This window comes from Mustelus asterias, chromosome 23 (genome assembly GCF_964213995.1).
Source record: "Mustelus asterias chromosome 23, sMusAst1.hap1.1, whole genome shotgun sequence".
Classification (NCBI taxonomy): domain Eukaryota; kingdom Metazoa; phylum Chordata; class Chondrichthyes; order Carcharhiniformes; family Triakidae; genus Mustelus; species Mustelus asterias.
Window position 1 is genome coordinate 25,076,588 of NC_135823.1, and position 15,541 is coordinate 25,092,128.

Sequence of the window (15,541 nt, forward strand, 5' to 3'; positions counted from 1 at the left end):
TTACAATTGTGCAGGACATTGCAGAGGTGACACCTGGAGTACCGTTTCCTTTTTTGGTCTCTGTATTTCTAGGGGGGGGTGGGGTTTCGGGCAGTGTTGCGTGAGGGACGGTGTTGAGTGGTGGGTTCCATTGAGGGGTGCCCCGTGGTGGGGGGGGGGGGGAGTTGTGTGGTGGTGGGTGCAGTTCCATGGTAGTGGTGGGGAAGTTCAGTGGTAGTGGAGGAGGGGGATGGGGGGAGTCCATAGTGGGGGCAGCCCAGCTTCCCGCCTTGATTCACATCTCTGACTGAAGGAACCTTTCAATCTGTGCCATCATTGCAGCCTCTTCATGAGGAGACTCTTAGCTGCACAGAATAAACAGCCAGCCCACACATTCAGCTGCCACATTCATAGAAGAGTCCACAAGGGCACCTCATCAAGGTCCCATCCCCCACTCAGACTCCTCGGGGGAAGGGTCACAGTGATCTTTGCTCAGATCCAACATTGAACCCCCATGCTTGTTATGTGAGAGGGAGGGATTATGATGAGATATTAAAGGGGTTAATATCGGAGGCAGACCCTGGGGGTCTCTCAAAAAAATTGCAGACTTAAAGCAGGCTTTGCAACATGGGATGAAGCAAGCATGCTTATTTTCTGCTCAAAAATTGAGGTTAATCCCTCACTTCTGCTTTAAGGTGAAACAATGCTAAATTAAACAGAATCGGGCAAAACGATACCTAATGTCCACTTTACTGATGAATCATAGTAAACATGACCTCAGCTTGCTGAATGCGGTCAACCACCCCATGTCTGCGAGTGGTTGAGTTATGAATCCTTTCTGTATAACATAAGGAACAAGTAGACCACAGGTCCAGATGGCCAAACCTGGTCTATTTCGATAAGGAGGAACTGAAATGATTAATTATGAACTCATGGTAACTTGTTTTGAAAGAAAAGCGATTGGAAGTTAATTATTGCTGACCAATGAGAAAGGACCTAATTGGTCATCTGAAAGCAGCGTTAATCGATCCAAATTAGGCATTCATATACAGTGTAAAAGGGTATAAAAAAGGGTGCCATCTCTAACTAAGCGCGCCCTCTTGCTAGACTGTGTTCTAGCGACTGTCCGCCTGCTTACTCGTAAGCGAATAAACTGCCTTTGCTCTGAACTACAGTTGGTGTCTGCGTTTTGCTTCAAGAATGTAACAAGTCTTCTCGAAACAAACTTAACAATTAAAACTGATCAAGGGGCGTCTGGCAACTCCCTGACAGGTGCAGGGCTGTAGTGTCTTCTGTAGTTCCTGGAAGGGGTGAGGGTTTCGGGACTCAGGGTGGGGGGGGAGCCTCTACTTGCCTAATTAGGGGAGCTGGTATGCTACGAGGCCCATGGGGAGATCTATCGATGATTTCCCCCGTGGCCATCATACCAGATAATGGTGGGGACCAATGGGAGAGGTGGGGATGTGAGGGGTTCTGGGGGAGATGCGATAGTCAGTGCTTGAAGGCTGGAAGTGTTGATTGTTAGCTGGCAGAGGTTGGGAATGGGAACGATGCCATGGGAGGCAGGTAGGTACTCACTCCTGAAGTTGGAAGGAGGTGGTTCAGCTTCCTCCTGGTCATGCTGTTGTTGCTGAGTGTCCCCAACACAGCCTCCCAGACTGCCACCACAACATTGGCAGGAAGTCTCCTGCATGCCCTGGGGGAACAGGGCGACCCTCCACTTCCCAATGGCATCCAGCATGCGGTCTACATCAGCATGGCAGAATCCTGGGGCTGCTGTCCCCAATGCTGCTGTGGATGTGCAGTGTTCAGGGCGAGCTTATATGCTGCTCCCTCCTGCCCTATATCTTTGTGAGTGACAGAATTAACCAAACTCATGGGCAATTCAATTGTCTTTTATTGAAAATATAAATATGACTCTTTTACAACAGAACAATATCAATCAATAAGTACATCATAAAATAAGTGCATCAAATAGCTTAAAGATGGGAAAGTGACTTATGTTTACATTCAATATTAACAGAAACAGCACTGAGTACTGCTTAACATAGAGAATATAAAGTTATGTAACCGCTTAAATCTAATATACACTGTTGCACCATGACTTCGGTTCCATTCAGCTGCGCAGACATTAGCATAGACATTCAGGTCTTTACTGTAGATTGCTCCAAGATCAGAGCCTTTACAATTTAGGCCATTGGATAGACACAAAGATGAACAAAACTGCAATTTTGTAAGAATTATATATACATTCAAAAATCCTTAACATCACAAAAGCAGTCTTTATAAGCTAGCTTTATAGATCGCTTACTAGGTTGAAACTTTATACAATAAATTAAATAGTCTATATACAAAAGGATCCAAGTTCCCTTCATAATTGCATAAAATAGGGCACACAAGATGGCCAATTTTCACTTAACCTTGGCCAGGGTTTCACAGCCCACCACGGTGTGTCTGCTGCCTGGCGGAGATGGTAGTCGTGCCCCTCATATCTGTACTCCCAATACTCTTTGGCTTATAGCTCCCTTAATGTAAGTTTTCAATCATAGAATCTACAGTGCAGGAGGCCGCCATTTGGCCCATCGAGTCTGAACTGGCAACAATCCCCCCAAGCCCTTTCCCCATAACCATACATATTTACCCGGCTAATCCACCTGATACTAAGGGGAAATTAGCATGGCCAGTCCACCTAACCCTATACATCTTTGGACTATGGACTTTGGACTGCGGGAGCAGGTTTTGTTCAACCAATGGCCGTGTCAATACCAGTCCCATTATGAAACCCGTTCAAGTTATGTATAGTGCCTGTAAAAGCGAGGCAGAATTTTATTCTTACCTTTATTCACCCCGGAGACAGAAATGAAAAATAAGAAAGATTGTGATGTGAGATGAGGCAAGCAGCAAAAACAGAATCATTCCCACTGCGATTGGATGTCAATGTTCTGGCGACAATCCAAAGTTGTCTCTAAATTATTAGGTTTTACACTCGATCAGCACAAAGTCTAGAAAGCTGGCTCAAAGTCCGTCCAAAGTGTTTGTCATAAGCAGATTTCACTCGATGTGCTGAATCCGTTAAAGCATGGATTTAAGATCCATTATTTGATACTTGATACCAGAACCTCTGATTTTCTCTTCTTAACATGGTGGGTACAGATGGATTGAGTAGGGGTTTATCAAAGATATTGCAATGTGGTTCCCATCACAGCGAGACAGATGGAAAGCAGGAGACTGTAGCTGTTGGCTGAAGCAGAGCCATTCCCAGAAGCTAAAATAAAGAAACACATTGTCAATAGTTATCCTCTAGAACATTCTTTAACCATTCACGAGCTGATGTTGTTCTTAGTGTTAAACAGTACCTTTCCCAACTAACACTTCACACTGAAGCAGACATGGCGACACGGTTTCACAGTGGTTAGCACTGCTGCCTCACAGCGCCAGGACCCGGGTGCAATTCCAGCTTTGGGTGACTGTGTGGAGTTTGCACATTCTCCTTGTGTCTGCGTGGGATTCCTCCGGGTGCTCTGGTTTCCCCCACAGTCCAATGATGTGCAGGTTAGGTGGATTGGCCATGCTAAATTGTCCCTTAGTGTCCCAAAATGTAGGTTAGATGGACTAGCTATTGTAAATGTATGGGGTTACAGGGATTGGGTGTGGTAGAGGGCCTGGGTAAGACAGTCTGTCAGAGAGTTGGTGCAGACTCAATGGGCCGCATGGCCTCCATTCCGCACTGTAGGGATTCTATAAGAGGTTCAACTTTTCAAACTTTTGTTTTACACTTTATTTTGCCATACTGTCTAACTAAGCACAATTACATGGTGTTAACTGGTGCTGTAAATCTTTCCATGGGCGGCACGGTGGCACAATGGTTAGCACAGCTGCCTCACAGCACCAGGGACCCAGGTTTGATTCCAGCTTGGGTCACTGCCTATACGGTCTTTACGTTCTCCCCATGTTTGCGTGAGTTTCTTCCGGGTGCTCCGGATTCCTCCCACAGTCCAAAAGACATGCTGGTTAGGTGCATTGGCCATGCTAAATTCTCCCTCAGTGTACCCGAACAGGCACCGAAGTGTGACGACCAGGGGATTTTCACAGTGACTTCACTGCAGTGTTAATGTAAGCCTATTTGTGACACAAATAAATGTATTGGAAGAGATGATAGATATATATATATATATATATATATATATATATATATATATATATATATATCAGTATCCTCAAGGACCCACAACTTTCAAATAAAATATTTCCACTTTGCTCCCCTGGTGGTGTCAACCAACCCTAGATACCAGCCAATGTCCTTATCAGTGTGGAGAACGACTGATGTAAAATTCTACTTACGTTCATCAAAGGAAAAGTTCCCAAGTCCAGCTGCTGATATTCCTCCTTGAAGTCCAATTCCCAGACTCATAACATCCGTGGCACTGTGTGAGTTAACCCAAAGCCGCACAAGTTCATGATTTTCATTCTTTTTAAGAGATTTCAGGTTTATTCCAAGAAGATCTCGTAAGTTCTGAGCAGTGAGTTTCTGAAAGATAAATTGGTCCTATCATAATACCAGGATCATGTTGCCTCCTGATTCCATGTAGTTTTTTTAATGATATGTCAGAAAGAAGGAATCACCATTGAAGCAGTGCCAGAGGTAGAAAAACATACAGAGATAACACCAAGACAGGTCACTCAACCCAAATATGTTGTCTTGTGCAATCCATGCAAGTAAATAATCGGAATCACATATTCACCAACCTTGTTCCCAAATCCCTTCAACTCCATCTCTTTCATCTTCCTATTCAATTTGATTCTGAGTGTCCACGTGCTCTCAGCTGCAGCCTTTTCAGTCTCTTACATCAGCTGACAACACCACTCAGATGGATTTAACTCCAATCCTGATCTCACTCTCTCCACTCAATCAGAACTGTGTGTCTCTGGCAGAGTGTTTTTATAAATTGCCTCTCTATATAGAAATATTGTGGGTGAAATGGTCTCTGGTGCATGAACACAATTGGGCAATGATGAATCATTTGTCTGTTGTTGACCCTGCACCATTTCACTTCCATTATGGACGTGGAAATCACAGACAGCTGAAAATTTATTCTGACATCCTTTGCTTAGTAACAGGCAAGCAGTCGGAGTTCATCTCGTTTCACTTTAAACCTGCTTGAAATATGACAAACTTCTTGTTATTCTCTTTTCTACACAGCTGAGAAAATAATGTTCCCCTTGTGGTTTTTGTCCAGGTAAGCTGTCATAAATATAGCAGTTATGTGACAGTGATCTGGTCTGTGGTGATAAATAGTGAGTGGATTGAATGAATGACTGTTTTCGGGCACTGTATCTAGTGTCTGATTGGTGTGTAAGGCAATGAAACACTGGATGATGTTACAATCCTCCATCGATACCTACTTTCACTTCCACTGGGTTGAGTCCGCTGAATGTCTGGAAGTCCATGTTGATGTTACCAGTCGCTAAATGCCGTAAATCAGATGCTTGTGCACCACCTTGTAGAGAATAGAAAGATCTGTCAGATTAATTTGTACATATTTATATATTTATATGTATAACTCCACACGATATGGAGCTAAAGTGAAGATTTAATTTATTTGGTATTAATTACAAGCTTCCCAGCTAAAGATTGCAATGAATTGAAAATGAAGTTCTTGAATAATTCTTCAAATAATTCTTAAACCAGAGTGTCAGATTTCTTACCGACATATGGTTTGATGAGTTTATAATAAGCATTGATGTCACCAGCTTGATCCTGAAATGCTTCTTTAGCGATCCCAAAAATGATGTCTTTCTTTGCCTGAGTGCATGTGGAGATATCGAGTGGCTTGGCTTTCCTGCAACAGAATGGTGCTGATGTTAGCATTTTATATTTTTGGACTTTGGAATTCTGTGTTGATTGACAAGGTCATCGTTTCTCTTTCCGAAAAGCAGACTGCTGCGGCAGCTGTGAAGCTGAAGTAACTACGCAAAATGCTGGAAATGCTCAGCAGGTCTGGCAGCGCCTGTCTAGAAAGAAACGGGGATAATCGTTTCGAGTCAATGGCCTTACAACCTGACATTTCAACTCTTGTTTCTCTCTCCATGGATGGTGCCGGATCTGCTGAGTATTTCCAGCGTTTTGAAGCTTTGCTTCATCCAAACAGAAAACGCAGGCGTGAATTTTCCACGCAAGCGTACGTCCCGACATCATCGCGCACGCAAGCGATATTTCGGTCGGCAGGTGTGCGCGAGAATCGGAAGCGTGCCCACCAACCATCAAGCAGACAACTTAGCCCCTCATGGGGCCAAAGGAATGCACTTTTATGTGTCTGGCAGATTTTAATGTTACTGAATGGAGTGATTATCGAGGCAGCCTTTGTGTTTAAGCTACAACCTCAATCCAGGACGGGATGAACTGTCAGGGCTGAAATAAAATTTAAAACAATTGTCTGGGAACGGAGGTTAATGTATGAATGTGCTGCTTGCATGGTTTTCCTATCAATATTTATTTTTCACAGGTCTGCAGCTCCCTAAGACTGCTCCACAGCACCTGTCCCCCTGAGGGGAATCACCAGGATCCTTTTTCTCGCCCCCCCCCTAGCAGCGCTGAACCTTTATCAGGGTGCGTCCCATGCTGGTTGCCTGTTCATTGGTCAGCTAGAGAGAACAAAGTGCAATACAGCACAGGAGTAGACCCTTCGGCCCACCGAGCCTGCACTGACACATGAGGCCTTCCTAAACTAAAGACCTTTTGCCTCTACACGGTCTGTACCCCTCTTCTCTACCTATTCAAGTGTCTGTCAAGATGCCTCTTATTGTATCTGCTTCTACCCCCTCCTCTGGCAGTGCATTCCAGGCACCTACCACCCTCTGTGTAAAGAACTTGCCACTCACGTCTCCTTTAAACTTTCCCCCTTTTACCTTATGTCCCCTAGTAATTGACATTTCTACCCTGGGAAAAAGACTCTGACTACCCACGCTACCCATGCCTCTCACAATATTGTAAACTTCTATCAGGTCACGTTCTGGGACCATTCGTGGCCGAAAGCGCGTTTCGTCAAGTGTGCGCGCCTCACAGGCGAAGGAATGCAGGCCGTAGTGTTCTTCTGGACTTCAACAGGTTTGTTGAGCCCTTAGAATGTCATCCATCTGAATGAAACAATAGATTGGCAGGGTGACTTTCGAGAATCTGACACTCACTTTAGTTCACTGGGAGAGATGGTTCGGAGTTGCTCTTCACTCAGAGTACACAACGCAGTACCACCAATCACATCCAATGCGGCAGCATTTAGTGACCCAGAGCCCCGTAGGTAATTTTTAATAATTGTGTTCGTCTGAAATGACAAGAAACAGAGAAGGTTCACTCGATTCACGTTTGCTTCACACACAGTATAAACTCGGAAAGTTTTTCTAATTACCCACCGCTGCCAATGGGATTCCCATTGAATCCACAGCCACCCCACCCCTGTGGCCGGGAAACCTGTAGCAGGGGGTGTCCATCGGCAGAACGGGAAGATCCCGCCGGCCTAAACAGTCAGAATATCTCACCCAACGGGCAGGGTTTTCCAGCTGCACTCGCCCCAAAACCGGAAAATCCCGCCCAAGGTCAATGGGCCTTTGCAGGGTCTGTCTGCTACAATTCCCGTGGCAGGTGGGACAGGAAAAATCCCCCCAATGCATCAGAAGCCGGCAGCTAATCCTTACCGTGTTAAGATTTGGACTATTCTTTATAACGAGTGCGAGGGTTTCCACAGTTGTTATATTCCACTTGCTAATTTCCTCTGGACCATACGCAGTAATAATGAATCCCAGCTGTTGTATTTGTTCTTCCGCTAGTCCATTTGTGTAGATCTGTTTCAAAATATCCAAAATATATAATCAGTTAGATTAAAGTCCGTACCCTCCAAAAGCTACACTTTCAATAAGTTGCTGCAACCCCTAATTCTCTTATATGGCTGTGAAATGGGATCTCTTTCTTCTGTCATACCTACAAGAGAACTTAATGGTAGAACTTCCCAAGACTGCACACTACCAAGTGGGGTCTTGTGGAAGAGGGGTCATTTTCTTCATTAGCTCTGTTCCAAATTTCATTGCTTCTTCCTGATTCTCTCAGGAACACACCTCAAGGTAGAGAGTCTGGCAAGTTAAAGTGAAATTTTGGCCACTGAGCTTACCATTGAAAGGGAAATAAACAGCAGCTTAGGTGTGTAACTGGAGGAACGATTACAGCACTAAAGCTTCAATCTAATGTTGTTTAAGATGCACCAGGATTTTACAGGCGGCCATTTTATTTGGCATCCATTGACCATTAGGCTCTACCAAGTGAGCTGCCAATAATGAATGGATGTCTCCTAATGGTCAGTTGCTTTGGGCACTGGAAATATTCAGCACAGGAAGCTGATCCTCAAATCTCGCAGGCTTACCTCTCCCAGCTTCCTTTTCAGAATGAGAAGCTGATCTGTGCTGAAAGCTATATATCCCAGTTCAGTGAGGTTAGTCTTCAGCACACTATTGTTTAAACAGGCATCCAACTGGTCAGCAGGGTAAATTGCAGCCAACAATGCGTCATTGGCCTTTTCACTGGAAATGAAGTCCTCGGTACATTCTGCAAAAAGAAGCACGTTCGTTGTGTGAGAATGGTGCAGACTCTAATTTTCGAAAGGGTGCAGAAGGAAGTGGATGAAATATCACACAGCGCATCTGAAATTTTAGCACACTGCAGGAAATGGAAGGCTCTGGTTCCACGGAACATTCTGGTCAGTGCTTCATCCACAGCATAAAATAGCAGGAGAAGCCAGAATGAAGAAAGGCCATTCCATTCATAATACTCACCACCCCCCCCCCCCTCCCCTCCATGTTCCATCATTATTCTGTCATGGATAGAAAAATCTATGAATGCAGACTGCAATAATTTCTTAACGGTTGCCTCACCATTCACTTACTTGGACTGAATGGAGAAAAGTGAAAATGAATCTTTATTAAGAGCATCTGGAGGAAAAAAATCTAAGTATTCAGTGCTACAATATTATCTCCCTATATATACTGTGTTATAGGGACACTCGCCTGGAATTTTCAATGGGTTCCTCCAGTTTCCTTACTGTACATTCAGTAGTAATCAATGGAAATGAGTATCAGGCAGTTTTTGAGTTAAATGGTTTACAGAGAATCCATTAGATAATTGAGCTCAAGATTAAATGCAGGAAGAATGAGTATGGATGTTATTCATCTATTCCAAACCTCCGGGTAGTGTCCTAGGCCCAACCACCCTCAGCTGCTTCACCAATGACCTTCCTTCCATCATAAAGGTCAGAAGTGGGGATGTTCGCTGATGATTGCACAATGTTCAGCGTCATTCGCAACTCCTCAGATACTGAAGCAGTCCATGTTCAAATGTAGTAAGATCTGGACAATGTCTAGGCTTGGGCTGCCAAGTGCCAAGTAACACTTGTGCCACAGAAGTGCTGAGCAATGACCATTTCCAATGAAAGAGGATCTAACCATTGCCCCATGACATTCAATGACATTACCATCACTGAATTCCACCCCCATCAACATCCTGGGGGTTACTGTTGATCAGAAACTGAACTGGACTAGCCATGTAAATACTGTGGTAACAAGAGCAGGTCAGAGGCTAGGAATCCTCTGGTAAGTAACTTATCTTTTGGCTCCCCAAAGCATATCCATCATTTTCAAGGTACTAGTCAGGGTATGATGGAATACTCTCCACTTGTCTGGATAAGTGCAGTTCCAACAAAGCTCAGGAAGTTTGACACTATCCAGGGCAACTCAAGCTGCTTGATTGGTACCCCTTCAACAACATTCCCTTCCCTCACAGTGGCAGCAGTCTGTACCATCTACAAGATGCTCCTCAGGCAACACCTTTCAAACTCATGACCACGCCATCCTGACTTGGAAATATATCGCCGTTCCTTCATTATCACTGGATCAAAATCCTTGAACTCCCGCTCTAACAGCACTGGGGGTGCTGTTGGCCACTCTCTCCCTAACAGCACACCACATGGACTGCAGCGGTTTATGAAGGGGCAATATGAGATAGGTAATAAATTCTGACCTAGCTAGTGATGCGCACATCCCATGAATCAATAAACTGAATTTAACCACGTCATATAATTCCATTGTATTTTGACATTGGTGTTGAGAATCACACAAAATATACACAATGGGATTGCTTCACATTATTGGAATTATTCTACCTTCAAAGGTTACACATGTCTTCTAGCATTTTCCTGTGTTTACGGAGAAATTAACAAATGCCTTCTTCAGGAAGATAGTGCTCTGTTAGTTGGCCCCTTAAAAAACATGAGGTGGTGGGACGAAGGCTGTTTCTATAACTTCAACAAGGGGCCATAGTCTCTCCGTAGAGTAAAACACTACTGGATTTGAGCTGAACTGGTCTTTTTCAGTGTTTCAACTTTGGGAGACACAGGAAGTGCAGAGCAATGATCTTTTAGACAAAAATTAATGTCTCATGAACAACTGAAGAAATGTTTATGATATGCACGCAGGACCTTCATTTCGACATCCAGTCTGGTCCATTACAGCAACATGGCAACTTTAATGAAATACCCCAAAATGCTTCACTAGATTGTTAACAAACACAATCTGGCACAGAATGATATAAAGTGACATTAGGGAAGATAACCAAAAGCTTGTGTAAAGAGATAGGAGTTGACGAAAGCCAAAAGAGGAAAAAGAGATAGAGAGAGAGACAAAGGAATTTAGAGAGGGAATTGCAGGGTTAGGGCCTCAGCAGCTTAAGTTGTGGCTACCTGTGGTGAAACAATTAAATTTCGGGAACTGAAGGGAGCATAGATATCTCTGAGAGTTGTAGGGATAGAGGTAACGAAAGAGATTGGGAAGAGCTTGCCATGGTTTCCCCCAGGTGCTCGGGTTTCCTCCCATGGTCCAAAGATGTGCAGGTTATTAATTTATTATTTAGTATTACTGTCACAAGTAGGCTTACATTAACACTGCAGTGAAGTTACTGTGAAAATCCCCTGGTCGTCACACCCTGGCACCTGTTTGGGTACACTGAGGGAGAATTTAGCACGGCCAATGCACCCAACCAGCACGTCTTTCAGACTGTGGGAGGAAACTGGAGCACCTGGAGGAAACCACCCAGACACAGGGAGAATGTGCAGACTCCACATAGACAGTGACCCAAGGCAGGAATTGAACCCGGGTTCCTGGTGGTGTGAGGCAGCAGTGCCAACCACTGTGCCATCATGCCATCCCCGTTAGGTGGATTGGTCATGTTAAAATGCCCCTTAGTGTCCCAAAATGTGTAGGTTAGGGGGATTAGCCGGGTAAATGCATGGAGTTACAGGGGTAGGGGAGGTGGTGGGCCTGGGTAAGATGCCCTTTTGGAGAATCAGTGCAGATTTGATGGGCTGAATGGCCTCCTTCTGCACTGTAGGGAGTCTATGATTCTGTAGAGAGATTGGAGAACAAGGATTCATAACTTTAAACCGAGACATTGGCCAACCAGTAGCCAAAGTACATCAGTGTTCCTGGGGCTGATGGGTCAACACGAGGTGGTGAAAATGAGGATACGGGCAGCAAAGTTTTGGATGAGCATAAGTTCATAATGGGTGGAAGAAGTGGATTTTGGCCAGAGTGCATTGGAATAGTCAAGTTTAGAGGTAACATGGGCATGGATGAGGGTTTCAGCGTCCCTCAGAAGAACCGAGACAGATGCAGAGTCAGGTAATGACAATATAGATAATAGCCGAGATCAATTAATACTTTGTTTCCTTGCTTGTTACTTACCAGTAGCACGCTTTACTCTTTTTCTGAACAACATCTCCCTGGATTTTGGTGACTGTTTGTCACCAACAACCTGTAGGGTGGAATATAATATTCTAATTATTACATTTGTTCACGTGATACAGTTTAAATGAACAATTAATCCTTTAAAGACACAGCCAGTTGTAAATACTTGTGGAATAAGTCATACAGGCAGTGAGCATAAAGCATAAAACACCTTTGATATTCTTAAATGGATTCTGCCACTTTTATAAGCACAACCTGGTTATACATGTACCAAAACATAGATGCCAATGTTGTCATGTTCTCTCACTACCTTGCACTGCATTTATCAAATGTCTCATTAATTATTGTTCAATCAATGTAATCAACCTGATTTTGAAATTACTGTGAGATTTCTGATTTGTCACTGAATTATATTTTCAACAATTAGCAATGACATGCAGGAAAGGTGTCAAATTTCTCTTACCAGCTGAGCATTCACGATGGTCAAAAAGAAACCTAAAAGAAAACAGCAGAATGTTCTGTTAAAAGTACATCCCACAAAACATTTGTTGATCAAAACATACACGCTTCATATCTTGGTACTTATGCATGTGTCGAATAGCTCATAAGTTGGCTAACCATAGTTGTAAGGAATGTTAAGTTTAAGTTTATTTATTAGTGTCATTAGTAGGCTTACATTAACACTGCAATGAAGTTCCTGTGAAATTCCCCTAGTCACCACATTCTGGCGCCTGTTTGGGTACACTGAGGGAGAATTTAGCATGGTTAGTGTATGCTGTGAGGCAGCAGTGCTCACCACTATGTCACCGTGCTGCCCCAGAATCCTGCCATGTGGTAACACATCAGATCACAGCAATTCAGTGGGGAAAGGTGACTGATTCAAATCATCTAGCCATAGTACATTGGTACTTAAACATTGAGGACCATTGAGGATGGAGGAGGGCACAGTCAGGAATATGGTCCTACAAAAGCAGAGCTTTTTTTAAAGCAATATTGTGTGATGCTGTGATATTGCAATAAGTACTCTGTGAATCATTTGAAACCACTACAAAGCCACATAAACGCTTCAGCAACCTCAAGATCAAAAAAATGGAATGCATAACACCACTTCATATTTCGTACATCCCTCTTGTCAAATTTCAGTTGATTTCTTTGGTAACAGACACAAGTCAACACTACAATTTATTCAAAACCTCAGAGGCACTGAATTCCACAAATTAAATTGCTCCAATGGTTTTAATGATGATGCTTTTATTTGTGCCAGCATTACAGAGTTCTAAGTGCAGGATTTATACCATCTGAAAACCAAATATGAAACTGAGCCCGCCTACCCTTTTCCATCAGGTTTTCAACAGGGCTGTTGGTCTGTTTGGCCTATTTGGTGAGTAAGTTGTTGCTCAGGGAAGCAGTCTAAAAAATGCATTGCTTTTATTTCACTGGCTTTTCAAATTTCAGCTAAATAAAGGGATTGACTTACCAACGATGGTGACTGTCATGAGCTTCGCTGAAAAGGTGTGATTGGCTGACACTGTATTCTTCATCATTACTGGTGAAACGCGACACTTCTCAAACCAGAAACAACTTTGACTTTCCTGTAAAATGGGAACAAGAGTGGTAAATGTTCTAGAGGTGAGTGAAAAGCAATGGCCTCAATGTTCACAGACCAAGAAAACAAGCTGAACGTTTTGTAGCATTTTCTATTTCTGGTTCCTCTTCTCGTGACTAGCTTGAGAAAAGGTGTCAATCCTGTCAGTTCTTCTCAGATCACTTCCAGCGTTCTTGGTCTAGCCTGTCATGTCTGCTTTCCTTTATTGAGTCATTTTCTTACACAAAGTCATGTTTCTAAGTTGACAATCATGATATGATTAATTGCTTCAACCTTCTTCCCCCTCCCCAGTGCTTTTAACATTCACTCAGTCAGGCTAATTTGAGAAGGACTATTAGTTATTCAGTTATTCATCTTGCCTTTTATAAGGAGGGATTCAAGACTATTTACGATTCAACTCAAGAAGAATATCTGTCAATGTGAGATACAGTTGAAATGAAAGATATTTGAAGTACACAGCAGGGCAGTCAATATCTGTGAGGAGATGTTCTCAAAATAAACTTTTCAATCGACCTCTTAACAGTGAAAGACACCATAAAGTCAAAACTTTCCCTCTTTCATGCACATCAACACCATACCTGTGACACACGTGTACAGACCACTTAAGTCTAAACAGTTCAAGCCACACGGTAGAGCATAAGGTTACATTTTCCACTATAATAATAAAAACAGAAAATTCTGGAAGACCTCAACACATCTGGCAGCATCTGTGGAGAGAGAAATAGGCTTAATGGCCATTTACGCCAGTGGGATTCTCTGATCCTGCTGCAGTGAAAGAAGATTTGGCTGAGCGCCAAATTCTCCATCCCCGCTGGCAACGGCCGTGGGTTGTAAATGCCCGGAAAATTCTGGCCAATGTTTCAAGTCCGTGTGACTCTTCTTCAGCAATAAAGAGAGGGAGAAATGTGAGGGATTTAAGAGGGGGTGGAGCAGGTGAAGCAAAATAGAAGGTCAGGAGCAAATGGGAGATTAAGAGTTGTGCTAAACATATTTTACCTAATGTATGAAAAAAAAAGATTCATTGTGCAATTATTTTGCAAGCATGCACTTGCTGCCAATAATAATCTATTGAGAGGTGGAAGCAGGCAGGTGGAGATTACGTTTCCATTTGCTCCACACACAAACACAGAATCCCTACAGTGCAGGAGGAGACCATTCGGCCCATTAAGTCTGTACCAATAACTCTCCCACCCCAAGCCCTATCCCCACAATCTCACACATTTACCCCACTAATCCCTCCAACTGATACATCCCAGGACACAAAGGGGCAATTTAGCCTGGCCAATGTGCCTAACTGGCACATCTTTCGGACTGTGGGAGGAAACTGGAGCACCCGGAGGAAACCCACGCAGACATGGGGAGAACGTGCAAACTCCACAGAGACAGTGACCCAAGCCGGGAATCGAACCTGGGTCCCTGGAGCTGTGAGGCAGCAGTGCTAACCACTGTGCCACCGTGCCGCCCATGATGCCGCCCACATAGATGGTCACTGGCGGGGTATGTGCTAGTACTCCGAGATGCACACAAACCACCACCTGAAAAATTTCCAAGTTTGGTTTCACTTCAATGTGCTATAAATGTCAAATCTTTGCCCAAAGTAAATTCTGTATTATTAATTTCAATATAAAATCATTCATATTAAATACATTGCAATCAATCAAATCCTGAAAGCTTACCTGCTGTTTTGCGGGTAATCTGCTGAGCACTGGATAGAGAAAGAGTGAATAGAACACTGAGAACTTGTAGCTGTAGCTACCCACTTACTGCCTCTTTTTATACTCAAATCCAGGTGTGGCTCCTACGTCTTTACTGACAAAACCTACACTTTAAAGGTTCCAGTGATGACATCTAAATGGGTGGTACATGCTCTGAGGCTGTTTTGCATTTTTATTGTCCAACCAGCAAAATCTAAGATTGTCAATTCATGGCAAACATTTTTCACATTCTATTCTCTGTAGTTTCTCTCTTTTTTAATTACTGGTCTTCTCTTTAGCCCTAAGAACACATAGAATATGCCACACCAGGCGTCATGTTCAGAAAGCTATCTCTGAAAACATTTATTCCTCAACCAATTTTTTATTTTATTGATTTGTGGGACATGGGCATCGCTGGCTACCCAGTATTTATTGCCCATCCCTAGTTGCCCGAGGGTAGTTGAGAGTCAACCACATTGCTGTG

General features: G+C 43.5%; 1 protein-coding gene across 1 annotated transcript; it reads right to left on the bottom strand.

Moving 5' to 3' along the window:
- Positions 1-1,858: 1,858 nt before the first annotated feature.
- On the bottom strand, positions 1,859-15,144 carry LOC144510577 (mesothelin-like protein). The gene is made up of 11 exons (XM_078240130.1): positions 15,040-15,144; positions 13,235-13,349; positions 12,221-12,252; positions 11,755-11,824; positions 8,388-8,569; positions 7,669-7,815; positions 7,165-7,298; positions 5,686-5,819; positions 5,383-5,477; positions 4,321-4,507; positions 1,859-3,244 (listed from the first exon to the last, which is right to left on the bottom strand). Exons 2-11 carry the CDS (start codon positions 13,299-13,301, stop codon positions 3,153-3,155), a joined length of 1,140 nt encoding a protein of 379 aa, XP_078096256.1. The 5' UTR covers positions 13,302-13,349; positions 15,040-15,144; the 3' UTR covers positions 1,859-3,152.
- Between the last annotated feature and the right edge of the window lie 397 nt (positions 15,145-15,541).

What these genes read in the sequence shown, in the direction of transcription:
- LOC144510577 (XM_078240130.1), bottom strand. Translation starts at nt 13,301, where the DNA reads ATGATGAAGAATACAGTGTCAGCCAATCACACCTTTTCAGCGAAGCTC. An exon ending in TGAAAAGGAAGCTGGGAGAG is followed by an intron (nt 7,816 to 8,387) that starts GTAAGCCTGCGA and finishes ATTTTGAAACAG; the next exon opens with ATCTACACAAATGGACTAGC. An exon ending in TCAACCCAGTGGAAGTGAAA is followed by an intron (nt 4,508 to 5,382) that starts GTAGGTATCGAT and finishes TTTATCTTTCAG; the next exon opens with AAACTCACTGCTCAGAACTT.